The sequence below is a fragment of the Phoca vitulina genome, unplaced genomic scaffold (genome assembly GCF_004348235.1).
Source record: "Phoca vitulina isolate PV1807 unplaced genomic scaffold, GSC_HSeal_1.0 scaffold4, whole genome shotgun sequence".
Taxonomy (NCBI): domain Eukaryota; kingdom Metazoa; phylum Chordata; class Mammalia; order Carnivora; family Phocidae; genus Phoca; species Phoca vitulina.
Window position 1 is genome coordinate 22,494,033 of NW_022589707.1, and position 27,594 is coordinate 22,521,626.

At 37.7% G+C, this 27,594-nt stretch overlaps 1 protein-coding gene across 4 annotated transcripts in view; it reads right to left on the reverse strand.

Moving 5' to 3' along the window:
• Nucleotides 1-27,594, reverse strand: part of CPED1 (cadherin like and PC-esterase domain containing 1) — a 266,420-nt gene that overhangs the window by 179,626 nt on the left and 59,200 nt on the right. For all 4 annotated transcript variants that reach the window (XM_032401696.1, XM_032401698.1, XM_032401697.1 and 1 more), the window contains one exon: nt 20,425-20,500. In XM_032401696.1, coding sequence (XP_032257587.1) covers nt 20,425-20,500 — 76 coding nt within the window. The remainder of the gene's footprint in view (nt 1-20,424; nt 20,501-27,594) is intronic.

Genomic DNA, 27,594 nt, shown 5'->3' on the forward strand with positions numbered 1-27,594 from the left:
ATTTTGCCTTGATATTTTTCTGCATGAATTTTCCAAGGAAAAAGAAAGGGAAAAAATGCTTGACTAGTTCAGCAAGACCAAAGATGAATAATTCAGTATAAATTAATGAGCATCATTAATAACAATTTGAAACACAACCTCCAACAAATATTAATAAATAGAGTGCAACAAATATGATAATAGAATAGCTGTCTAAACCCACCCATTGTGAAAAGAAGTTAATCACTTTATTAATATTAAACTTTTTTTCTCAGGAACATTTTCTGGAGTAAACCATGAAATATTATTGATATAATTTACATCAGAATAATTAATGACTTACTAAAAATTTGTGATTCCAAATTCTTTTTAAGTATATTGAAGTCAATCCTAATTTAAATGTAAGACACAAACACTGGGGGTCATTGCCCCTATTTTAAATGAAACCAAGCATTAACCTATTTCTCCTTCAATGACAACTTCACAGACCAACTCAATCTTCCATTTTTACTCTATGTTTTTGGTATAGTAAAATGTGCATGGTATTATTGTCAATCTGCTTCTCCACTTCTATACTATTTATAAGTAAATGTATTAAATGTGAACCAAGTACATATTTAGAATATCAATATTTTCATAATATCTGACTCCATGATTGAGATAAGAATATAGAATACACAGAGACTACAGCCAGTTGCCGAAGTGAAATTTAATGAGAGCCAGAGATCCAAATGCCAGAAATAGGTCAGTAACATGGAAATATGTCAGAGAAGATTTTTGGTTAGGACACTGAGCAAACATATTTTTATGGAACCATTTTATCCTCAAGTTCTTTCCCCTCTCCAACTGACCGGTGATATAATTGGAGTCTGTGGAGGTCAGGCTTGGCTGAGCGGCATCATAATACAAGAGTCCACTCCTAATATAGATGAGGACACAAAGGGCAAGTGTCAGAAGCCAGGCAGAACCTGATAAGAATTTCTGAAATGGTGTCACAGTTTTCAACCTTAGCTAGGTAAGACGATCATTAGCCAGGTACATTTGACCTATTTTATATCTTGTAAATGACTAAAGAATTAACCAATTAATTGAGCCAAAAGGGGAGGAGCCTTCACGTCTGAAGTGTTGAATAATTTTTGGTCTTTAAAAATGTTAATTAAGTGATTCAAATTTTGAGTTTTTCTTTTCCTATTCTTGTCTAGATTTTAAACTCTGAAGTTAAGCTGTCTTTTCTCCCTGTAGAACTTAGGTCAGGACATGAAATTCAAATGACTATTTTCTATAAGGATATTCTGCTTCCCTTTTTTTTTTTTTTAAGTAGGCTCCACGCCCAGCATGGATCCCAGTGCGGGGCTTGAACTCACAACTCCGAGATTGAGACCTGAGCAGAGATCAAGAGTTGGATGCTTAACTAACGTAGCCACCCAGGTGCCCCAAAGGTATTCTTCATATTTTCTTTAAACATCTCTTATCTTTTGTATTGCCAAGTTGCTTTCAGTATATATGTGCATGTGGGTATATATATGCATGAATATCTATATAAATTATATAACTTATATATATTTAATTTATATATATAACTACATATATGAATTATTTTTCAGAGATTTAATACAATCTAACTCAGCTTTAGTTCTGACATCAGCATTTTATCTCAATTAACCTCACTTGTCTGCATGTCCCTGAATAGCAATCCCAGACTGAACATCCAGTTCTAAACTGCCACTTAGATGCCTTAAAATAGGTGGATGGTGGATAACAAGTCATTTATATCTTGTTTTTTTCTTACCAAATACATTGAATGCCTTAGGGAAAATGACTGTGTGGCACCTAATAACGTCCAGTCATTTTCAATAAATTAAAAATGTGTAGTTGTTGCTTTAAAAAATCCTGTGAGCTCTGGCATCAGTCAAGGGTTCAAAGTCATGAGTTAACAAATCCAACTCTCAGCTATAGTTTGACTCAATGGAAGCTGAATTTAAAAACCTGGGTTGTTGGGGTGCCTGGCTAGTTCAGTTAGTGGAGCATGCGACTCTTGATCTCAGGGTTGTGGGTTCGAGGTGTAAAGATTACTTAAAAGCAAAATCTTTCAATAAAACAACAAAAAAAAACTTGGATGGTTAAGTAGTGGAAAAAATTCAAGCTAGCTTTAAGTCAAACAGGGAAAATATTGGCTAACTGAAAAAATTATCAGAGCACAGGTATTCCCCTCTTCCTTTCCGATCTATGAAAGAATGATACATACTTATGTGGGAACCTTGTCTTTGTTATGTTGTTTGGAGTAATGTAAAGAAATAAATTTATTTTTTAAATTTATATAAATGAGTTAGAGAGAGGAGAGTGGACATAGAAACCAACTAGGAGAGAAGTTGTACAGGTGGAGTTTCAGTGAGCTAGAGGGGGTTGCCCAGTGAGAAATGAGGGTTTATAAAAGTAGAATTTGGCAGAAATTTCATTGTGTGTTGAATAAGGCTAATTTCCCCCCTTACTGTCATTTTGTACCCACCTCTCCTTTCCTCAAAACAAAAAGAGAAAACTTAAAAATCCTAAACTACTCCACAAGGCTTTTGGAGTCAGCCCTATTTTTGTCGGAGGGAATGTTTTTTTTGTTTGTTTGCTTAACTCAACTTAATGCTCAACATTCTATCAAAAGGGCCATTTTTACCTAGGTCCCTGCTATTAGTGACTCAGTCCCTTTTGCCCGATGTCAGGCTCCTTTACCCAAGATGGCTGCTGGGGCGCTCTACTGTGAGGGAAGGGAGGCCACTGGCAGCCCAGCAAAATTAGATTTAGAGAAAAATACACGAAATTTCCAATAGGAGAAAAGTTGAATCAAGAGTTGTTTATTCAATTTCATGAACCTAGTGAAAAATGACAAAAGTTCCTGGCTACCATTAACCATCAAATGATTTGCAGTTCAGGTTTTCAGCAAAATGTTTCAAAACTACTCACCTAGTCTCCAACTTGCCACTACCCCTGATTTCTCAGAGAATTTTGCTCCTGACTCAATGTTTTCTTCAGTCCCCCAAATCTGGCTTTTATTTGCCAAGTCACTTAAAATATTCACAGTATCCATTATTTCTAGGAGCTTGAGTTGACATTAGAGCACATGTTTCTGACTAGAAATTTTTAAGATTGACATAAGACTCTAGGTTTTTTGGTTGCTTTTCAGTTTTGCTATTCCCTATGAGCCATATTCTATATAATAAGGACTTTCACTCACAAATGGCATAAAATGTTGTTTCCATAGCTTGTAAACAGGAAAATATCCTATTAAAACTTGTACTATAGGTAAAATTAGTCTTAATTAAAAACTCAGAGTACATCTGGTATATTGCTCATTTTGCTTTCGGCACAACACATGTGTAGATTTACCAATAAATCACTTAACTGGAAAATTTTAAATATCATGTTGTGGGTGGTATCTTTGCTTTTTATAGCCTGCTATGAATATAGTTTAAAGTTCTTTCCCTTAAATGACACCGGTTCTTCTAAAATTGGCTGTTGACTGCCCTACTACCTGGGACTGAGAGAGAAGGAATCTAGAAACAGAAACATTACAAAATACTGAACTGAAAAAGATAAATTAGGCCAAAGACTAGTTTACTTAACCATGTAATCTTTCTTCTTTTCTTCTCAATTCTGTATTTAGATTCAAGGTAAACTTTCTGCTTCTGCAATATTTGGAACACAAGGACATAAATAGTTATGGCTTTATAGTTGAGGGATAAATACATGTCTATTTCCATACTCTGCTCAAGAGAAATATTTCAGGTCCAGTTGTGACATTGTTAGAACTCAACAATGCTAAAAGCCACCATCACAGCCCCCAAAATTGGGAAAAGAAGGAAAAGACACCTCCTTTTGTTGTTGTTGCTCTTTTAAACCCTATAGTCAATGGGAGATGACAAAACTGTTACCTGGTTATTATTTACCACTGTAGTAGAATTTTAGTATGAAACTAATCAGTGTTCAACTAGGAGTCCACCATGCCTGGCCTTGACTGGAAGAACTGTGGGTGAAGCCTAATAGTAAGGAATCTATACTAAAGAGAAAAGAGGGAGCTGGCAAGGTAAGTCCAAGGATAACGGGACAAGAAAGAGAAGGGCAGGGCACCTGGGTGGCTCAGTCGTTAAGCATCTGCCTTCAGCTCAGGTCACGATCCCAGGGTCCTGGGATCCAGCCCCGCATCAGGAAGCCTGCTTCTCCCTCTCCCGCTCCCCCTGCTTGTGTTCCCTCTCTCGCTGTGTCTCTGTCAAATAAATAAAATCTTTAAAAAAAAAAAAAAGTAGAAAGAGAAGGGCAACTTCTTGGGCACTGCTCCTATATACCATAGCCTGTCTTCCACTGCAGGATTTGGTCAGAGCAAAAACAATACTAAGGCAAATTTTTTTCCAATTATCCATGAGAGGTTGAGAGTATAACGTTACATGCAATAAAAAAAAAAAGAATTATAAAGAAGGGTTTTAACCACTGATTTTTTTACTACTAAGTCAATTGAGTTTTGACTTACTCAGGTTTCCGAGAATACCAAGGGCCTTCCAGCCCATTGGCAAAACAGTGAGTGTTACAATGGGACGTGGCACCAACGGTTTTAGCAGCAGCCATGAGAGAAGCAGGCACAGCATGAACCTTGGTATCCCCGACACCGGGCTTAGCACCTCAGCACAGACAATGGCAGGCACAGTGGCAGCAGCCTCTGCCCCATGGGGCACCACTGAGAGCACCTTTGGTGGGCATGACCAGCGGTGTACATCGGCAGCAGACGAACACGGGGCAGCAGAGCAGAGGTGCAGTAAATGGTGGCCCTGGTATCCAGGAATGAGAGGACTGCATTCATGAGCACACAGGATAAACCCTCGAAGACAAAGAGGGTATTGGAGGGCATCACAATGATTAAGGATGCTACTGAAATTTAATGGATAACATTTAATGAAATTTGATGAAATGGATTAAAGGTCGTAATTTAATAAATGTGAGATGTCTGCTTTGTGTAGGATAAAGAATATGTTTATTTGGAAGGCATTGGTTAGGCCTAAAGTCCAGCACCTGTTTGAGTAACTAAGCACCCATTCTCATTGTTATTGCCAGTGCACATACAACAGTGTTATCATGTTGACCATCACTCTGTGTACAACAACAAATTCTCCCTCATCCCGCATCACTTTTGAATGTCTCTCTGGACATTGATGTGGGTAAAACACCTGATGGTGATTATTTGAACCTAGAGCTTGACTCCATTTTATATATAAACTCTAAGCATTTTGCCCAGTTTTAATATACACTGAATTTTGCAGGAGTGCAATTCTGTGGTTAAGCAAGAGAAGACTTGTTTTGTTTGTGACTTTCTCAAGTTATTTGCCGTTTTGGAAAGGCAATAGCGATGTGACCCTTGGGATCTTAGTGTCCTTCTGATACAACTGCACCAATCTGAATTTGTATCTGTCACATTTATGGTGATTCAAAATATAAGTGGAGGATTTGACAATTTCATGACACTTTATGGTGTCATTGTGCCTCAAGTTTACATATTAGACTATAAATTATTATATTATAAAGCCTTTCCTTTTATTTGTCATTTATACAAAAGTTTGGCCCTTATACTGGCTTGTTGAAACTGTGTGTACAGGTAAGTTAGAGATATTTACCTTCCAGACCAACCAGAGGTCAACAAATATATTTGCTATTAAAAAAGAATGGGGGTCTGATAGGAACAAAAAGATGACGCAAAAGTAATTGGCAGCCGGGTTTTGAGATTGAAGGGGCCTGAAGATAGTGAGTATAAGTGGAGGCAAAGACATATTTTTGTGACTATTTTAAGATCCTAGTTTTATTCCCACATTTTCTGAAAAACCCACATCTTACCAAACTAGAAAAACGTAGCAGTTAGTAATCATCAACTAATATTTATGAAAATACTTATTAAAGCAACAATCATAATGCTTAACATTTGTGGGTTGCTCATTCTGTGCAAGGCATTGTTCTTGGTACTTTAAATGTATTAACTCATCCTATCCTCTTAACCAGTCCTAGGAGACAGAGCCATTATTGTCCCTACATGGCAGACAGAAAACTGAAGCACAAAGGTAAGAAACTTGCCCAAGGACACTGGACTATTAAGTGCCCAGGATGGGATTCACACATACGCAGTCTGGCTCAGTCTGCACCTAGTCACTATTCTACAGCAGATGTGCAATCAGGTCAAAGCAATTACTTTTTCTGAAAACTACATTCAAGAACCATTAATTCCACAGAAATCATATATTTCCCACAAAACATAATTTCGTTCTACTTACATTTATTAATCCAACCCCCAGATTGGTGTTTGGCTGCACAATCAAGGGAATTCTAAAAACCCTCCCATGAAGATCGGAAAAGCAGCTTCAAAAAGCCAGGACAACTAATTCTTGGCCCTTCTAAGTGGCTCAAGATGGTTCCTAGAATCCCAAAGGCCTAGACCTGAGCCTGGTGGCTATGCCCACACTTAAATCACCCCTAACCCCAGGCATAGGGCTGCAGTATGAGGTTCATGGTGGTAAATTTTTACTCTGCCTTGAAAGGTTGTAGATGGTTTGGGGAGCTGAGCCTAGAGTGGGCACATCAGAAAAGAGGTAACAGAAGAAACGTCAAGAAGACTCTCAAGAGGGAATGACAGTAAGTGCCGAGGACCCAAGTTTCTCACTACCCAGGGCTGGCAATTTCCATCTGCTATTGAGTTCCCTATTTACAGACTAAAACAAAAAAACAAACAATATTTTGCCTGTGCAAATTCACATAACATCTGGTTATATGTAAATATTATGATAAATAAGAAATTAAAAGGGTTATTTTGGTTGATGAAAGAATAATCATTATCATCATAAAATGGGTAAACAAGTTCAATTTCTCATTAGGCCCAGGTATTAGCTTTCTTAAATAGCTCCTTTCTTATTTTCTCATATTATAAAACAAGCTTAAAATACAGTATAGTGGCTCAAGTTTATTAAAAGGGGTATAATATAGTACTTTGGATATAGATCTGCTTCTTTCTAGTTATGTTTCCCAGAGGTTCTTGGAGCTTCCATTTCTGTATCTAAAGGAGTTACGACAGTATCTGCCCCATGGATGGTTATAGAGACATAAGAAAATGTAAAGTGCTTGACAGTGTCTGACATGTAATAAAAATTTAATGTTACCTCCTGTTCTTATTTTAGGGTAATTTATATATAAAATAATTCTGTGCCGTAAACCAAGAAGCCCTACTATAATTATCTACAAAACAAACCAAAACTTAGTACTTATTTTCTGATGACTTTCTATATTCAATCTCTCACTCTAGGTAATTCTTGCCTACTTCTTTCCATCTCAGAATGTGTCCAAAAAGAACAATATATGTTATTGTGACACTTTTATGTCAAAGTGGAAAGTTGAAAGCCTCATTTCATTTTCCTTTCCAAGTCAATTCATGGACATCCTGAGTAATATAGAAATAATGCCTTACATATTACTTTTATAGATTTACAATATGTATTCTTTTATAAGGCATTTTCATGACAAATCTATGAGAATAGAATGGTCAGTATAATTGTTCCTATTTCACACACCTAGAAAAGAGGCACAAATGGACTAAGTACTTCTCCCAGAGTCACAAACTATAGTTAGCAGTTGGGTGGAACTGGAATTCGGGTCTTCTCACACTTGGACCATAGGATTCCTGACTTCTGCCTTCACTCGGTAGAAGGCTAGAATTCTTACCAGTATATGCTTTCTTACAAATGCTCAGAAATGGGTGAGGCAAAATGGGCCTTCAAAAGGTCCTCTCAGTGGATGTGAACGAATCACCTACTTTTGTCCTCTTTGGGGTAAGTTGACCCTTTGATACGCTACATATTTTCTCGTGAAATGACTAACACTGGGGTTGTACTGTTGCTATGACTCTATGAGGTCGTTAGTTAAAATGACTCAGAAGTAAAGAAAGTTACATTATTTTACCAATAGATGGTGCTAAGAGAAATTTAAAGAAAATGGTCTCAAAAGTTCCTGGTGTAATGAATCAGAGGATTTGAATGGGGTTTACTATATAATAGAGTCTATGCTTCTTTCCCAGACAGAAGCACACACACCCAACCCATCATCAAAGAGTAAAACAGCTTACAAAACTACCCCATTCACTCACTTAATTATAGTTCTGCCAAGATATGTATCCTTTCCAATCACAACTTCAACTCCAAATGAAGTTATCTAAGATTCTACTTAGGAAAATAAACGTATTTGACTTCGTATGTAGCTTGCTGCAACTCTCATTTTAGGTCTTTATCAATATATTTTTCAACAGGATGTGTCAGATTGGAAGACATTAAATGCTTGTTAAAATGTATTGGTCCTAATAAATTGTATTATTAATTATTATGGTTACAATGAGAAATTCAAGAGACTGGTCAAAACAAGAAGCATCTTCCCATGAATAATGTGTTCTATAACATAGGCTTTATGAAGCTGTGTGCATTAAAGTTAATGCATCACTTTACTGGCTTTTATTTCTGAATGTTGATGATATCTTGCAAATCAAAAGTCAGCTCATGGTTCTAGACTTCCATGAAAATGAATGAACAAAGATACGAGCAGAGCAAACTTACTAACAATGCTTTTCTTTCATAACACTTGCAATTTTGTTGTTCAATATCTATTTCTACCACCAAAAGGAGACTGGAAGAGAGATTATTTTGAAGTTCCACACATTATATTCTCCAACACCAAACACATACACACAAACACACACACTCTTTCTTGATAGATTTAATTAATATAAAAATCAAATGTATATGTTAACATATTTATATTTATATTCACTTACCTAGATAGATTTAAAAATGTATAGATAAATGAATCAAAATTATAGTATAGTTCTCCTTTGCTTATTGAGTTTACTCACAAATCAAGTATGTAACTGTCAGAATGAATTTTCACCACTTTAGCAGCTAAATCCTTGAACCTGATTTTTTTCTGCAACCTTCTTAATCCAGCTCCTGTAATCCCCAAATAGCGCAGCCCCTGATTGCTTAAAAATAAAGAGTTTGGCTACTTCTGTAAGAACTTTTTTATCTATTTTGAAGCAAGTTACATTTTTCAGGCATCTTATTAAGACTTCAGATTCACTGCTAATATTTTTGCTACAAATACAGTGGCTCAGGAAGAACTGAGGTGGGGAAAATATCAAAATCACTGCTTGGGTGATGTAATTGTTGAAAATGACAACAAACATAGTATAGTTTATTTTAGCAGACTACATACTAAGTCATGGAATGTGTGTATACATAACAAGATATAAAACTACTGATTAATAAATGCAGGTTGGGATGACAGAACAACCAAATCCATGACGTATAAATATAGTTTACTGAGTTTTCATTATGTAATGCAAAAAACCCCCAGTTTTATTGTTTGAAGTTCTTCAAAGCTTAATGAGTTTTTTGGCATTGTTTAGATGCAGTGCTAGTGGCCTATTTTATCATCAAAATAAGTAAATAGAGGCCTGCCATACAGATTTAGACAACAAAAGGGATTATCACTCTTACCACCTCTTCCTTTATGATCCATTGAAAATCCGAATTAATAATCAGAATTGTACATATTATAAGTGTGCTATGCAATGTTGTCTCTGGTATGTAACAGTATTTGGCAGAAGATAACAAACTCCAAGTGAAATAGAGACACCTACATGGTGGCATGAAGTACGGAGGTCGCAAACCAGTAAAGATTTACCAAACTTGCCCTACCAAAGAGTAGAGGGATCCCTCAGCTAGCTGGTCTTTAGCAAAACTTCAGAGAAGTCAACGAGCTGCCAAATGTTTACTGAAAAGTGGATATGCTGTCCCTTTCAAACTGGCCTAATGCCAAATGTGCAAAGTGTAAAGCCATGAGTGACAAAGAGCAAAGGACAATTTAGGGTCAGTGATCTCGGTCCAGCTCCTCCCAAAGAGAAGATGACAAAGTGAGTCTCCTAAGGCTCACCCTCATCCACATATCCCAGTGCCACTGGCCACCACTGCCCTTCCCCTACATCTTGCCAGTGGCCAGGCATGAAGCACTATTAGGCACACTGACAAGCTTGTTTCTTACTTTTTAAGAAATGCCAAGTGGAAGGAAGAATTCTGTAGGTGCCAACTAACAAACTATATACTAAACAGCAGATATTTTTTCCCCATGTTCAAGGAAATGGAGCAAGGCTATGCTATCAGTTTCTAAAAACCTCCACTTGATTTTGGCTGCAATTAGTTAACTTAGAGATTTATGTCTCACAGGCAGAGTGGTAAATTTTATGGTTAGGTCAGACTGTGTAGGTGATTGTCCATTTGCATGATTCGGGAGTTTCCATGAGATTCTGACTGGTCTACAATGGTGTCTAAAATTCTTACCAATAGAATTATTCATTTGGGTTGAAGTATCTCCTGTGGGGGAAAAAAGTACATTTGAGACAGGAGAGCATAGCAGCACTAATTAATTTATTAAATCAGTTGGCTCTGGAGAGCAGAGAGAAGGTCTGAGAACATGTGAGAACTGGGCTTTGAGGCAGGAAGTTAGAACTAAGCAGGGTGCAGAAAGACAAAGCCACATAGAGGCCAGCAGAAGGGCACTTGGGTACCCAATGGATAGGATCTGGCTCTGGGTGCTGAAGAGAAGAAAGATAACTATTTTCTCACTTCAAAATGATTTGCATGGGGGACAGGGATGTGGGTTTTTTCTACCTAAAGAATTCAGTGGGCTTTATCATAACCAATCAAGTTGTTTTTGTCTGTCCAATATCTCTTTCTTCCCTTGGGGATCTGTTCTCCTCTCTGCATATGGATCTGGTGAACAGCCAATCACAGCTCCCTGCCTCCTCCACCCATCTCTGGCTGTTACGAGTTGAATTGTGTCCCCTCGAAATTCATATGTTGAAGTGCTAAGCCCCAGTACCTCGGAATGTGACTGTATTTGGAAAAAAAGGTCTTTAAAAGAGCTGATCAAGTTCAAATGAGGTCATTAGGGTAAAGGCAGGAAGAGGAGAGGACAGTTAAGTGTGCTGTTGAAAGGACAGCGGAAGGAGGAGCTTGGCTTGAGCAGAGTTAGGTTGAGGGAATAATGGGAGACCTGGCAGGAGTGTAGACTGCCTCAGCCCTTGGGGGCCTTGAATACCACGCTGAGGAGCTGGGCAGAGTGAGGTTGTTAAGAAAGCAGGATCCAGACTCATAGTGCCTATGTGCATATACCACTTGTTAGATGTGTGATCCTGGGAAATGTACCTAATTTCTCTACACTTGAGTAAAAGAGAAATAATAGTATCTGCTTTATGGAGAAATTGTGAGTACTGAATGAATTAATGTATGTATGTTAATGGGACGCCTGGGTGGCTCAGTTGGTTAAGCGTCTGCCTTCGGCTCATGATCCCAGGGTCCTGGGACTGAGTCCCACATCGGGCTCCCTGCTCAGCGGGGATTCTGCTTCTCCCTCTCCCGCTGCCTGCCGCTCCCCCCTGCTTGTGCTCTCTCTCTGACAAATAAATAAATAAAATCTTTAAAAAACATATATGTATATTTATATGTAAGAATATATTTTTAAGACAAAACATTGTTAATATACATTTTATATGTGGATATTGTATACATAGGCAAACATAAAATAATATAAAGTAGATTATGTATAGCATGTACAGGGATTACTCTTCTTGCTTTTATTTTTTTTTTTTTTTTTTTTTTTTAAAGATTTTATTTATTTATTTGAGACAGAGAGAATGAGAGAGAGAGAGAGCACATGAGAGGGGGGAGGGTCAGAGGGAGAAGCAGGCTCCCTGCCGAGCAGGGAGCCCGATGCGGGACTCGATCCCGGGACTCCAGGATCATGACCTGAGCCGAAGGCAGTCGCTTAACCAACTGAGCCACCCAGGCGCCCTCTTCTTGCTTTTATTTTTAACTCAACGATATAGACATTTTTCTGTGCCAATAAATGTAGATTTCCATCATTTTAAATATCTTTGTAGTTTTCCACTGATAAATATGCCATAATTTGTTCACACTTGAAGTGTCTATTACTCTAGTATGTAAAAATTGTATATTAATAGGGAAGGTATGAAAAACTATATAACTGCACTCCATTTACATTTTTCTTTCTTTTTGTTTGTCTGTATTTTCTAATCTTTTCATAATGAATGTATCTTACTAATGTTATAAAGGCATAATGAAAGGAAAAGGTAAAAGGTATTTAAAAAATGCATGTCTGATTATTCTAAAAATTTTATTTCTGTTTTCATTAACTTCCCTCTCATAAGTGGCCAAAAACCTGAACAGGATACAGGAAGGAAAGAGAAGAACATTTCTAACTTTCTACTTGGACAAATAGAATCATGACCATATTTTCTGCACCCACTGACTGCTATTAACTCTCTCTATTCTAAAGTTCCTTATCTAAAGCCATGATTCCCAGACTGAACTCTTGCTGGGGTCAGGTAGGTGTCAGGAAGTTGCTTCTAGGGGCCACCAAGAGGATGAAAAAACAAGAGCAAAGGAAAGGATGAAGAGAGTAGGATCCTACCCATTATCGATCAAAGCAGTTCCATTTCTTTGTTAAATAGGGTTTCTGGGATTAATCCACGTAACATTCACTACAATCTAGATAAATGCTCTTTCTTTCTGATTTAGGTTTTCTGGCCATATCTCAGACACCCTGGCTTTCACAGGATCCACCGAGAAAAAGTTCTGAAGCACAATAGTCAGCAAGAAGTATTGGATTTCCTCTGCTCTGAATGTAGAACCATTAAGATGAAGAAAACTACCCGGAGAGTTAATCTGTAAGAAGTACTAAAACAGTACTGGGTAGGAAAGAGAGAGAGTATCTTCACTACTATCTTCCTACTCCATCCTTCTGGCAGTCAGCACTTAGCTTCTCCTCTAAAGAAATGGTGAACAAATATTTAAAGACCTTTGAGTTGAAGTGGTACAAAAATACGAGCCTATCTAAGGGAAGTATATGTCCATGTCTGGGCTGCATGAATGATCAATCAACTGTGCAAGAAAACGTTAACCTTGTTCTTTTAGAAAGCACTAAGGTCATGAGTCTTTTGGCTGCAATGGTAATCACCTAGAAGTTGAAACTACCTTATGTAAATTATTGGTATCTTTCTGCCTTGCGTATATGTAATAGTATATCAGTTCTCTAGTACTTTCATAAGTGCAAATACCTTCTTACTTAAAATGGGTAATTCTATCTTAGAGGAATGTGACAGTATTTTCAAATTTGCCTGCCCCTGTTCTTTGCCTCAAAGTATCAACTCAACATTCAGCTTGCAATAGGTAAATGGATGAATCCATCCAAGCTTTGCCAAGACCCTCTGATGCTGGGTAGGGCTCTCCTTCCACAACCCTGACCCTTCCATTAACATCCTCTCCGGTCTTTCATTTAAAAATACTAGATTGGCTGTTATGTACCAGGAGCTATGACCATGCACTGAACTTGAGAAGTGAAAAATAAGGTCCTGCCCTCAGGGAGACTCAGTCCTTGTGGGAGGACAAACACATACAAATACATCTAAGATACCATGTGACTTGGCTATAATGGAGGTTGTTACAGGTACAATAGGAACACAGAGGAAAGAAAGTGTCAATTTCCAAAAATTGACTTCACTTGGAAAGTACTCTTGAGTAACAAAATACACAAAAATGTTCCTAGTCATTATTTCTGGGTTGGTGAATTCAGGATATTTATTTTCTTCTTTATACTTTCTTCATTTTAAAAACAATATGCTCAATTTGGAAGGAATGTGTCCTTGTCTCACCACTTGACTTTTCTGGGACCTACAGCTGAATGACAGATTAAGCTCCATGACTGGTATCTAACTTGTTTAGCCCAAATGATGGCTGGCTAAAACTGCAGCAGGCATTCTTTTACAAACCCCATCACACCCTCAGCACATTCTGCTTATACCCTGACCAAGGACGGAGAGGGTCTTCTCTACCTACAGAGAATTGAACAGAGCATTAAGAACTACAACTTACTTCCATCAGCCTTAGGAGGCATGGAAGTTCCTCCTATATCTATAATGCAAGTGCTAGGCATAGTTCTTCATTTTTTTTGTTTGTGTTCTCATACATATTTTAGAGAGAAATTAGGATAGGCTGCTTCAAGGGGCCACAGGCCAGCTGTGGTGGTGGTGGTGGTTGAGCTGACAACTGCAAAGTAGTATGATTTTTCTTTCCATTTTAGCAAGTGAGGTAGACATCCTCAGGATAAAACCAACCAACCAAACAAACAAACAAAAAACAGCAAACTCATATTTTCCTCCAGTGTCTGTTGTGTAGAAGCAGCGAAGTCAGGTTGTAGGAATTTCTATAATTGGTGGCTTAAGGGCTGGTGCAGAAGAAAAATACAAATGTTGCCAAGTGCTTGTAGGGAAATATTTCAAGTGGCAGACTAAGTGGTCCAGGCTTGGTAAGAAAGGAATTATGACCAAAAATGGCTGACAGAGAAAGTAGCAGAATTAAGAGCACTAAATGTGTCATTTGAGGTTCCAGCTTCTGGCATTGAAGAAGTGAAAATGCCACAAAGACTGATTATAAAGTGATGAATTAGTAAGCTTTCAAAGATGGGGTAGTGCTGTGTGGCACAAGGTACCAAGCAAGGCTACCAAAGTTGGACACTGAAGTTGATGAGAAATGAAGGTCATGGATTTGATGACATCAAAGAGCTGTGAGGTTAGGAGGATGAAAGGTCATCAGTATGGGCATCAAAACTGACAGGATTGATGGCAGATTTTAAGTGGAGAGGAAGAAGTGAACCTGAGTGACAATTTCCTTATGGAATATTATGAATGATCTGGATGTTGGTAGATGACAGTGAGAAGGAGTAGCAAAGAGACGCTGATGATCCCTCCCAACTGCAGAGATTAAGGTTTTAACAGAAAACCCAGCGTCATTATTCTCAGGGGTTAGTAAAGTTACTGTTTTGTAGGGAAAATGAAAGCTGGAGTTACCAAGGGTTTAGGAAAGGGTTTAGGAAAATTCTGAGGGGAAGGAATATAGAGAAGTATAGGGATAAGGAGGTGGGAGAAGAAGGACCACTGGGTGGGATCTGAATCTCAGTGGTAACTGAATTTTACAGGGATGAGAAACATGAGGGAATTTTCCCTAAGTTTCTCATATTGCAACATTGCTGAGGTACATCTGGGTGATGCCATGTGGTATACTGCCTTGTACGTTCCCACGTCTTCACCTCCTCTTCTCTTCTTGGAGACCAAATGGCTTATGTTAAAGAGTCTATAAATTTGATGTCAGGCCAAATCTGAAAATGTGTAGGTTATCTGACCTCTCAAGCTTCTGAATTTGCTATGAATTTATTTAAGTCACATCCCAGGTCCCTGACAACATTTGGGTGTGTGACTTCTGGTCTAAAATCTAACTTTGGATCAAGTCAGAGCATCAGAGAGCTGGACCTCACTGTTTCGTCCCTAGGCAGACTGCTATGAGGAGGTCTAATAAACTTGCTTTATTTATGAAAGGGATGGGGGAAAGATAACTCTGGCTGGAGTCTCAGTAATGGAGTGGATTTTTCCGGACAAGAAAGGAAGGGGGAAGAGTATGAGAGAATGTTGGCTTGAACTAAACTGGTCATGGTAGAGATAAAATAGATGGATCCAAGTAGCTTTGGAAGTGGACGGCTTGCTGATGAACTGAATGAGAATTTTAATGTACTTCCAGAAATTCTACCAATTAGAAATTCATTGGGTTTGAAAGCTTCTTTTATAAAAATGCAAATACATCTAAGAGGCTTATGACTGGCGTGAGGGTGTAATTTAGTCTGAATTAGTTCCATCAGCTTATTTTCTGCTATCACCTAGCTGAAGTCAGTCATACTAAAGAGATGAGTTTTATTTGGGGAAAGAATGTTTTGCATAAAGGATATAATCATGGGTGGGACAGGAGGTGGAAGTCTTTGGAAAGACAGAAACATGAAGGAACACACAGGAGACACAGAGAGGGGATGTCAGCATTTGAGAGGACAAAGAACAAGCAAGCTGGCCTTCTCTGAAAGTTTGCCTGATTGCCTTGTAGAGACAAGTCCCCAGTCCTTAACAATGGCTTGTAGACTTGTTTGAAGGAGAATATAGCAGAGGGGAGGAAAAAAAAAAAAGAAAGCAACAAAAATCCTGAAATGGTATTAGGCATTGGCAATTTTCCATATTGCTTTGTTTAAATCCAAGCTAAGCTACCCAATTCCCTGACAATATTTCGCTGACATCATATGACAAATAGGAATTTTTAGACCTGAAATATTAAAAACAATCATCAGTGCCATGTGAGATAAATAACTCTTATTGATCAATGCTTAAAAATAATTTCAATTATGTTATTTTAAAGATATGTTTTATACTTGATAGGAAACATCTATAATTTTTTAAAGTCCAGTCTTCTTTAGATACAACAAAAGATTATTTTTTTATTGTTTTCCTTTTTCTTCATATACCCACATTTTATTATAAAAATGAGGATACAGATCCTAAAGTGTTCAAAATGCTTCCTATGCATCAAGTCTGGGTACATTTCAAGCTTCACGTGAAAGCCAATGCTGAGAGCTAAGATAAAACTACTGGAAAGAATGAGTAATGCCCCCAAATTTGGCACACTTCTAACCAGGGCTTGTTGGATGATGATACTGCATAAAAAAGAACAAAAACAACAACTCACAACCCAAGTAAAACCATTCTCTGATGTCTTGTTTTATATTTATATCTCAAATATGGGAAAGAAATCTTTTTTACCTAAAAAACAAAGTTGCTAAAAAGCAACAAAAACCATTAGCCAGAATTTGGGCCAACTAAAGTTATGAAACTGTTTTTTTTTTTTTTTTTTTTTCCAAAAGGCAAAGCATTAAATGGCAAGGTAAAAATAAATCTCTGTGTTAGCCAGTAAAAATTCCATGGATTTGTGCCTTTCAAAGTGAGTCACAAGTCTAATGGCAGGTACACTCAGCTTGGCGATGGAACGGAACAGACTGTGTTAATCTCACATGCTGTCTTCAAACACTCCTCTACCTCTGGCCCAAACTCTGTCCTGCTACACACGCACGGTCCCAACCACGTTTACCAGATGATCCACCCTCCACTCTTAGCATTGCTGTCTCCACCCACTGCTTAAGATAAAGCCTGGGACAGCATGTCCGCATGAAAAAAATGCACAGTGGAATCATGGAATCTCAACATTATTAATCCTTGCCAAACTTTGCATGTTTATAGACAAGGAAACTGAAGCACCAGTAGGCTTTAAATCTTGCTCAGAATTATACATTGATTAAGCTTCAGAGCTAGAACTGGTCAGGTATTCTTCTCTGAAACTATTGGGAGACACTTCTCCAGGCAATTTTCACATTTCTGTACGTTTTGCAAACAGAGCCACTGACAATCTTTGTTCTGAACTATCTTTTCAAAGATATTTATATAGCAGATAGCCTTGAAAAATAGAGATTGTGTCTTGCTCTGGAGCAAAGAGAAGGTTTTGTCCAGTATAACAAAACTAATGTCTCTCTCCGGAGCAAAGGGCAGGCATGCTCACTGCCCATTATAAAACATTCTAACTCCCTAAGCTCAGAGCTCGTCTACTGAAACGCAAACCACTAAGTATACAAGTGTCACCTAGCCCACTTCTCATCACCCTGTGGGAACTGGGATTCAGTAAACCAGCGCAAATGCTGGTAGTCTGCCTACCACTATTGCTGTAAATAATAGAGCTGTTTGTCTCTGACCCAAGAGTCTCATGTCTTCTGCCTGTGCCCTGGGAAACGGTGGCAGGCAGACTTGTGAGCTTGGAAATAGGGTGAAATCTCAAACCCCTCACAGTTTTTGCCAGAAACATATTCACAGTTTTTGCCAGAACATAAAACCATAGTGATAATCAATCATATAAAGAGAAAAAATATTAAATTTTGTGAGTCCTGTTGCTTGATGTTTTGAATCTAGGATGACATTGTTGGAGCGCTATGTGTTAGGTATAATATATATATATATATATATATATATATATATATATATATTTAATTTTTGTTAAGATTTTATTTATTTATTTGACAGAGAAAGATACAGCAAAGGAGGGAACACAAGCAGGGGGAGTGGGAGAGGGAGAAGCAGGCTTCCCAAAGAGCAAGGAGCCCTATTCGGGGCTCGATCTGTGGACCCTGGAATCATGACCTGAGCTGAAGGCAGACGCTTAATGACTGAGCCACCCAGGCACCCCAGGTATAATATATAATATGCTTTATTTTTCAAATCCAATTACACACACACACACACACACACACACACACACACACATATATATATAGGATCTACTATGTTTTTAAAATTTAACTTATGAAATGGGTTTCATTAGCCTCACTTTATAGATTAAAAAAGCAAACAGAAAAACTAACCACTTCTGAATCACAGAGCTAATAGGTGGCAGAGCTAAAAGCCCTGGTTTCAAAAATTTGTGTCTTGTCTACCTCCAAATGAAACACAGCCTAAAATGGCACAGTCCATTTTGCTTTAAATAAAATGGCTCAATTATAAAGTAGTTTGCTTATCTTACCTCTTTAATAATAGTATATATTTAGGTACTAACATGTTGCTATCTAATCTGTAGTCAATATTAAATATTCAATATTCATAACAAATAGAATGTTTTTAATCTTGTGAATACTGAGTTTATACCACATAGTATATATTCGTAGCAACAGTCTACAACAAAATCTATTGTATACAAAGCTTAAATCAGAAAATAATCCTGTGGCCTTATATGCTGTCCTCTAAAGCTACACATCTAAGAAAATTATCTTTAGCTAGAGACAAATAACATGATAATTATTTTAATAACTTTAAATTTAAATAAAATTATTTATTTAAAAGGCAATATATTCTGTGAAATTATCCTGTTAGCCACAGAGCTAAATAGAAAATTGAAACACTAGACAGAGTGGAGAAAGGACTACATTATGTCTAGAACCTATAGATGTTCTTGAGGAAAAAATAATATTTAAAACAAAAGAAGACAATTAAAAGCTTCTTAATGGCAGATAAGCAAAACATAAAATATGAGCTTATGTAAGAGTTGTTCGGGGAATTTTTTTAAAGTGGTAACCCATTTCTGGATATAAATGAGCTTTTATTCCTATGATTCTACATGTTCTGCTAACTCCAAAGCTAAGGAAACTTAATGTTTTGAATCAATCATTTTGAAATGTAAGTAGCAACAAAGAAAAACATACTTTAAAAATATGCAGGCTCTGTTCAAAATGTAAACAAATTCTTTTCTTCAAATTGCCTAAAGGATCCCTAGATACTTACTTATAATATATTAATGGAAATAATTATTTTACTTGCATCTCACAAAAACATTTTTTTTTTAAATAAAATAAAAAACTACCCAGCTGGAAGTTTACAGAAACAAAATGAAACGAAACTTAGAGATTATGGAGTCAGTTACAATTGCCATAGAAAAATAATAACTATAAAACCAAGTTTAGACAGCTATTTTTTAATTTTAGATGAATACCTTATATTGAAAGTTGAGTTGTTGATTCATTTTTACTTTATTTTAATCCTTGAGAAATGACAGTAGAAGACTGTAGTCTTTACGATGGGGCGTACCAATGTAGTATATGTTTTGTGTGAAGCAGAAACTCCACAGAAAACCCTATGGGACATGAGGTTTCTGATCCCACTAGGACACAAGCTAAATTTTTAAAAATAGAATTGAAGCTCTGCAGATCTAAATTGTAATTATATACTGAAATACTTTCTAGGGCCATAAGCTGTTTAACATTAAATGGATTTTAAACAAGAAATTTGAGGAACCCTTTCACTCATGGGTTTTAAAGTAAGCTATAATTTGATCTCTGAAGACTCATAGACCATCTGATTTTTTTTTTTTTCACTTTGGGAATCGATTAGAAAATGAGATGGTAATTTTTGCCCCAAATTTCTAATGTTGTCAAGACATGGAATTTACTCATTTGGTATCCTGTCTGAAACACACAGACAAATTGAGGGAATTTCAAAAAGCAGAAACACAAATTTGTTAAAATCAGAATTACTTAATCATGAAGAAATACATTTTTTTAAAACCTTGTTTTATATAATTAAGAAGTATTTTAATAATTATAATAATTGCTTTTAAAATAAAACAGCAATAATTTTCAAGACAAATACAAAAGAAGAAAGGAACATTCACCCAGAAAGTTAGAAGGCAAAACTGAAAGAAAGAATACCAATGCTATGCTTGTATTCCTTTTTATCAGGGTCTCCCTATGGGCAAAACCTTGTGGATTCTGGGAGATTTGTGATAGTGGAATGATAGACCAAGGAACTAAATATAAGGATCTGAGATCTCAGATCTCATTATTTGGTATCTGCTGAAGCAGCCTACATATCTCACATGTTTATGCATAAGGAAGCAAACTAAAGATTACCTGGAAATCTTCTAATTATTTGACATAATCCTTCTTTTCTGCAAAGCTGATGCTGTATATCTGGTAATATGTTTACCTGAAAGGAATGAAAAGATTCTAGTGAGTTACGTATTCATGAATGTTAAAGCAAAGGAAATGCAAAAACCCACAGGGTAAAGTGGTGAACTATTGTCTATCCTGGCTACACCCTACCTTCAAATCTCTGCAAGTCAACATTCAAATCCAGAACAGTAAAGTGGTTTATTTGATAATATAAAACAAAAATTTGCCCTTAGAAAATTTTAAAATATTTGGGAATACTTCTGAAAACCTTGATATATTTCAAAGCCATGATATGTGCTAAAACTAAAAGGAAATACTTATGTCCTTATGGCAAATAGGGTAATACAAATAACTTGAAAGTTGACAATTATGCTTTGGCAGAAAATAGCACTAAACGGGGGCGGGGGGGGGGGGGGGAAAAGATGGCAGAGGAGTAGGGGACCCTATTCCAACTGGTCCCCTGAATTGAGCTGGATATCTACTAGACCACTCTAAACACCCACAAAATCAGCCTGAGATGTAAGAAGATATATCTGGATCTCTACAAACAGAATATCACAGGCAGTTGGTTTTGAGGTATGAAGTGGGGGGCCGTGATTCCGTGGGCAGATATTGGAAGATAAATGGAAGGGGGAGGGAGGCTTTGGGATCCTGCACCGCCAGTTCACAAAAGCTTCCCATGCTGGGGACGGGGCACAGACTCAGACTGGTAGCGGTGGAAAAGGACTTTAGGGCAGCCCCCGGGACTGAAACCTGGAGCTGCAGGGGCACGTGTGTGAACTGGAGGCGGCTGGCGGTTTTAAAGCACAAAGGTCAGAGACATGCCCTGACATGGAGGCGAGGACTGGGAGTGCTGCTGAGAGGCGCATAACCCAGGAGGCTGCAGTTTTTAGCAGCACAGACAGAAACGGAGATAGTGTGGCCTGGAGAGCTCATTGAAGAACAGACTGTGATCTCTCTGCTCTGAGGCAGAGGGTTGGAAACAGTCTCTTCTGCTCTGACTCTCGGAAGAGACACGGAAAGCCACCAGGGAAAGCCGCCAGAGAACAAAAGGCCCCCAAAACTGGTTTTCACTGAGCCCATCCCTCCCCCACAGGGGGCAAGGCAACTCTACCCAAACAGGGTTGCCTGAGTAACAGCGCTGCAGACCCCACCCCCAGAAGACAGGCTGGGAGAACAAGAGGCCGGCAACCCTAAAGTCCCTATAAAACAGGTGCATCTTGCTTGGGTTGTGGTCAATAATTTGGACTCTGTACATTCCCTCAACCACCCCTCAACAGAATGACTAGGAGGAGAAACCCCCAAAATAGTCAAGACTCAGAGACTGTGACTTCTGCCACAGATTTACAAATGGATACAGAGATAACCAAGATGTCGGAAATGGACTTCAGGGTAGCAGTTATGAAGACAATAGCTAGAATGGAGAAATTGATTAATGGCAACATAGAGTCTCTAAGGGCAGAAATGAGAGCTGAACTGGCAGAACTTAAAAATGCTATCAATAAGATCCAATCTAATCTAGATACTCTAACAGCTAGGGTAAACGAGGCAGAAGAATGAATTAGTGATCTAGAAGACCAATTGATAGAAAAGAAGGAAAAAGAGGAGGCCTGGGAGAAACACCTCAAAATCCATGAAAACAGAATTAGAGAAATAAGTGACGCCATGAAACTTTCCAATGTCAGAATTATTGGGATCCCTGAGGGGGTGGAGAGAGAGAGGACTAGAACATATATTTGAGCAAACTGTAGCTGAGAACTTCCCTAATCTGGGGAATGAGACAAACATTCATGTCCTAGAGGCAGACAGGACCCCTCCCAAGATCAAGGAAAACAGAACAATGCCCTGACATGTAATAGTAAAACTTGCAAATCTTAGAACCATCTTAAGGGCAGTTAGGGGAATGAGATTCCTTACGTACAGAGGGAGGAACATCAGAATAACATCAGACCTATCCACAGAGACCTGGCAAGCCAGAAAGGGCTGGCAAGACATATTCAGGGTACTAAATGAGAAGAACATGCAGCCAAGAATACTTTATCTGGCAAGGCTGTCATTTAGAATGGACGGAGAATTGCAGAGCTTCCAAGACCAGCAGAAACTGAAAGAATATGCGACCACTAAGCCGGCCCTGCAAGAAATATTAAGGGGGGTTGTATAAAAGGATAAAGACCCCAAGAGTGATATAGAACAGAAATTTACAGAGACAATCTATAGAAAAAAGGACTTCACAGGCAACACGATGACAATAAATTCATATCTTTCAATAATCACTCTCAACATGAATGGCCTAAATGCTCCCATAAAATGGCACAGGGTTGCAGATTGGATAAAAAGACAGGACCCATCCATCTGCTGTCTATAAGAGACTCATTTTGAACCTAAAGATACATCCAGACTGAAAGTGAAGGGATGGAGATCCATCTTCCATGCCAACAGACCTCAAAAGAAAGCTGGGGTAGCAATTCTTATAACAGACAAATTAGATTTTAAGCTAAAGACTGTAGTTAGAGACACAGAAGGACACTATATCATTGTTAAAGGGTCTATCCAATAAGAAGATCTAACAATTGTAAATATCTACACCCCCAACATGGGAGCAGCCAACTACATAAGCCAACTGTTAACCAAAATAAAGAGTCATATTGATAATAATAAGTTAACTGTAGGAGACCTCAATACTCCACTCTCAGCAATAGGCAGATCATCTAAGCAGAAAATCAACAAAGAAACAAGAGCTTTGAATGACACACTGGACCAGATGGACCTCATAGATATATACAGAACATTCCACCCTAAAACAACAGAATACTCATTCTTCTCAAGCGCACGTGGAACTTTCTCCAGAATAGAACACATACTGGGTGAAAAATCAGGTCTCAACCGATACCAAAAGATTGAGATTATTCCCTGCATATTCTCAGACCATAATGCTTTAAAACTGGAACTCAATCACAAGAAAAAATCTGGAAGAAATTCAAACACTTGGAAGCTAAAGACCACTCTGCTCAAGAATGTTTGGGTCAACTAGGAAATCAAAGAAGAACTTAAACAATTCATGGAAACCAATGAGAATGAAAACACATCGGTCCAAAACCTATGGGATACTGCAAAGGCGGTCCTAAGGGGGAAATACATAGCCATCCAAGCCTCACTCAATAAAATAGAAAAATCCCGAATTCACCAACTAACTTTACACCTTAAAGAACTGGAGAAAAGGCAACAAACGATGCCTAAGCCACGCATTAGAAGAGAAATAATTGAGATTAGAGCAGAGATCAATGAATTAGAAACCAGAAACACAGTAGATCAGATCAACAAAACTAGAAGCTGGTTCTTTGAAGGAATTATTAAGATCGATAAACCACTGGCCAGACTTATCCAAAAGAAAAGAGAAAGGACCCAAATTAATAAAATTATGAATGAGAAGGGTGAGATCACAATTAACACCAAGGAAATAGAAACAATTATTAGAAATTATTATCAACAACTATATGCCAATAAATTGAGCAACGTGGAAGAAATGGATGCCTTCCTGGAAACCTATAAACTACAAAGACTGAAACAGGAAGAAAGTGACAACCTGAATAGGCCAATAACCAGTAACAAGATTGCAGCGGTTATCAAAATCCTCCCAAAAAATAAGAGTCCAGGGCCTGATGGATTCCCTGGGGAATTACCAAACATTCAAAGAAGAAATAATACCTATTCTCCTGAAGCTGTTTCAAAAAACAGAAACAGAAGGAAAGCTTCCAGACTCATTCTATGAGGCCAGTATTACCTTAATCCCCAAACCAGGCAAAGACCCCATCAAAAAGGAGAATTTCAGACCGATATCCCTGATGAATATGGATTCCAAAATTCTCAACAAAATCCCAGCTAATAGTATTCAACAATTCATTAAAAGTATCATCCACCATGACCAAGTGGGATTTATCCCCGGGATGCAAGGGTGGTTCAACATTCACAAATTAATCAATGTGACAGAACACATTAATAAGAGGAGAAGAAACATATGGTCTTCTCAATTGATGCAGAAAAAGCATCTGACAAAATACAGCATCCTTTCCTGATTAAAACTCTTCAGAGTATAGGGATAGAGGGAACATTCCTCAAGTTCATAAAATCCATCTATGAAAAACCCACAGCAAATATCATCTTCAATGGGGAAAAGCTAAGAGCCTTTCCCTTAATATCAGGAACATGACAAGGATGCCCACTCTTGCCACTATTGTTCAACATAGTACTAGAAGTCCTGGCAACAGAAATCAGACAACAAAAAGAAATAAAAGGTATTCAAATTGGCAGAGAAGAAGTCAAACTCTCTCTCTTCACAGATGACGTGATACTTTATGTGGAAAATCCAAAAGCCTCCACCCCCAAATTATTAGAACTCATACAGCAATTCAGTAATGTGGAAGGATACAAAATCAATGCACAGAAATCAGTTGCTTTCTTATACACTAACAATGCAACTATAGAAAGAGAAATTAGACAATCAATTCCATTTACAATAGCACCAAAAACCATAAGATACCTTGGAATAAACCTAACCAAAGAGGTAAAGGATCTATACTCTAGGAACTACAGAACACTCATGAAAGAAATTGAAGAAGAAACAAAAAGATGGAAAAACATTCCATGCTCATGGATCGGAAGAATAAACATTGTTAAAATGTCTGTGCTACCCAGAGCAATCTATACCTTCAATGCCATCCCAACCAAAATTCCAATGACATGTTTCAAAGTGCTCGAACAAACAATCCTAAAATTTGTATGGAATCAGAAAAGACCCCGAATCACCAAGAAAATGTTGAAAAAGAAAAACAAAGCTGGGGGCATCATGCTGCCTGATTTCAAGCTATATTACAAAGCTGTGATCACCAAGACAGCATGGTACTAGAACAAAAACAGACATATAAACCAGTGGAACAGAATATAGAGCCCAGATATGGACCCTCAACTCTATGGTCAAATAATCTTCAGCAAATCAGGAAAAAATATGCAATGGAAAAAAGACAGTCTCTTCAATAAATGGTGCTGGGAAAATTGGACAGCTATATATAGAAAAATGAAACTCGACCATTCTCTAACACCATACACAAAGATAAACTCAAAATGGATGAAAGACCTCAATGTGAGACAGGAATCCATCAAAATCCTAGAGGAGAACATGGGCAGTAACCTCTTTGACATCGGCCACAGCAACTTCTTTCAAGATATATCTCCAAAGGCAAGTGAAACAAAAGCAAAAGTGAACTTTTGGGACTTCATCAAGATAAAAAGCTTCTGCACAGCAAAGGAAACAGTCAACAAAACAAAGAGGCAACCCACAGAATGGAAGAGGACATTTGCCAATGACACTACAGAGAAAGGGCTGATATCCAAGATCTATAAAGAACTTCTCAAACTCAACACCCAAAAAACAAATAATCAAGTCAAAAATGGGCAGAAGACATGAACAGACACTTCTCCAAAGAAGACATACAAATGGCAACAGACACATGAAAAAATGTTCATCATTAGCCATCAGGGAAATTCAAATCAAAACCACATTGAGATACCACCTTACACCAGTTAGAATGGCAAAAATTGACAAGGCAAGAAACAACAAATGTTGGTGAGGTTGTGGAGAAAGGGGAACCCTCTTACACTGTTGGTAGGAATGCAAGTTGGTGCAGCCACTTTGGAAAACTGTGGATGTTCTTCAAAAAATTAAAAATAGAGCTATCCTATGACCCAGCAATTACACTACTGGGTATTTACCCCAAAGATACAGATGTAGTGAAAAGAAGGGCCATATGCACCCCAATGCTCATAGCAGCTATGTCCATAATAGCTAAATTGTGGAAAGAGCTGAGATGCCCTTCAACAGACAAATGGATAAAGAAGATGTGGTCCATATATACAATGGAATATTACTCAGCCATCACAAAGGATTAATACCTAACTTATAACAACATGGATGGGACTGGAGGAGATTATGCTAAGTGAAATAAGTCAAGGAGAGAAAATCAATTATCATATGGTTTCACTTATTTGTGGAACATAAAGAATAACATGGAGGACATTAGGAGAAGGAAGGGAAAAATGAAGGGGGGGAAATCGGAGGGAGAGATAAACCATGAGAGACTGTGGACTCTGAGAAACAAACTGAGGGCTTTAGAGGAGAGGGGGGTGGGGGAATGGGTTAGCCCAGTGACGGGTATTAAGGAGGGCACGTATTGCATGGAACACTGGGTGTTATATGAAAACGATGAGTCATGGAACACTACATCAAAAACTAATGATGTACTGTATGGTGACTAACATAACATAATAAAATTAAATTAAATTAAAAAAAAACAAAAACAAACAAAAGAAGAAAATAGCACTAAACATACCTCAAAACGAACTAAACTCTGAAGTTCCAAAGGCCCTCAGTGATTTGAATCACCGACATTTAGTGGAAATTCAGTGCTAATCCTGTTTCAAACTTTAATATATAGACTTCACTTCACATTGAAGGGCATTATTGCTTCCAGATATAAAATCCAGTCATTACAAAACTGTTTTCTAACAAAAATTTGTTCTTAGAAAGCTTCATAGACATTATCATAAATTCAAATATATATTCTACCTTATAAAGAAAAGACATAAACAAGCTTAATTCTTTCCTTCGCTTCTGAATTTACAGATGGATTATCTAGCTATTATCAAACAAATTCCAAAAAGAATGTCCCAAATGGCAAAGCCTTGTTAAAACCAACAGAAAGAGATCATGGTAAATTAGCTTGAAAAGCAGATTCATTTCTGAGAAATTATTGATTACTTTCAAATTAACTCACTCTAAACTTATCAAGTATTGTAGTTTCTCCATTGTATCCTACTAACGGGGCTATTTGAAAAGAGCTCAGCTGCAGTTTAGAAGAGAGAACCATTTGGATGTCTTCTTTGGAAAAATGTCTGTTCGTGTCTTCTGCCCATTTCTTGATTGGATCATTTGTTCTTTGGGTGTTGAGTTTAATAAGTTCTTTATAGATTTTGGATACTAGCCCTTTATCTGATATGTCATTTGCAAGTATCTTCTCCCATTCTGTTGGTTGTCTTTTGGTTTTGTTGACTGTTTCTTTTGCTGTGCAAAAGCTT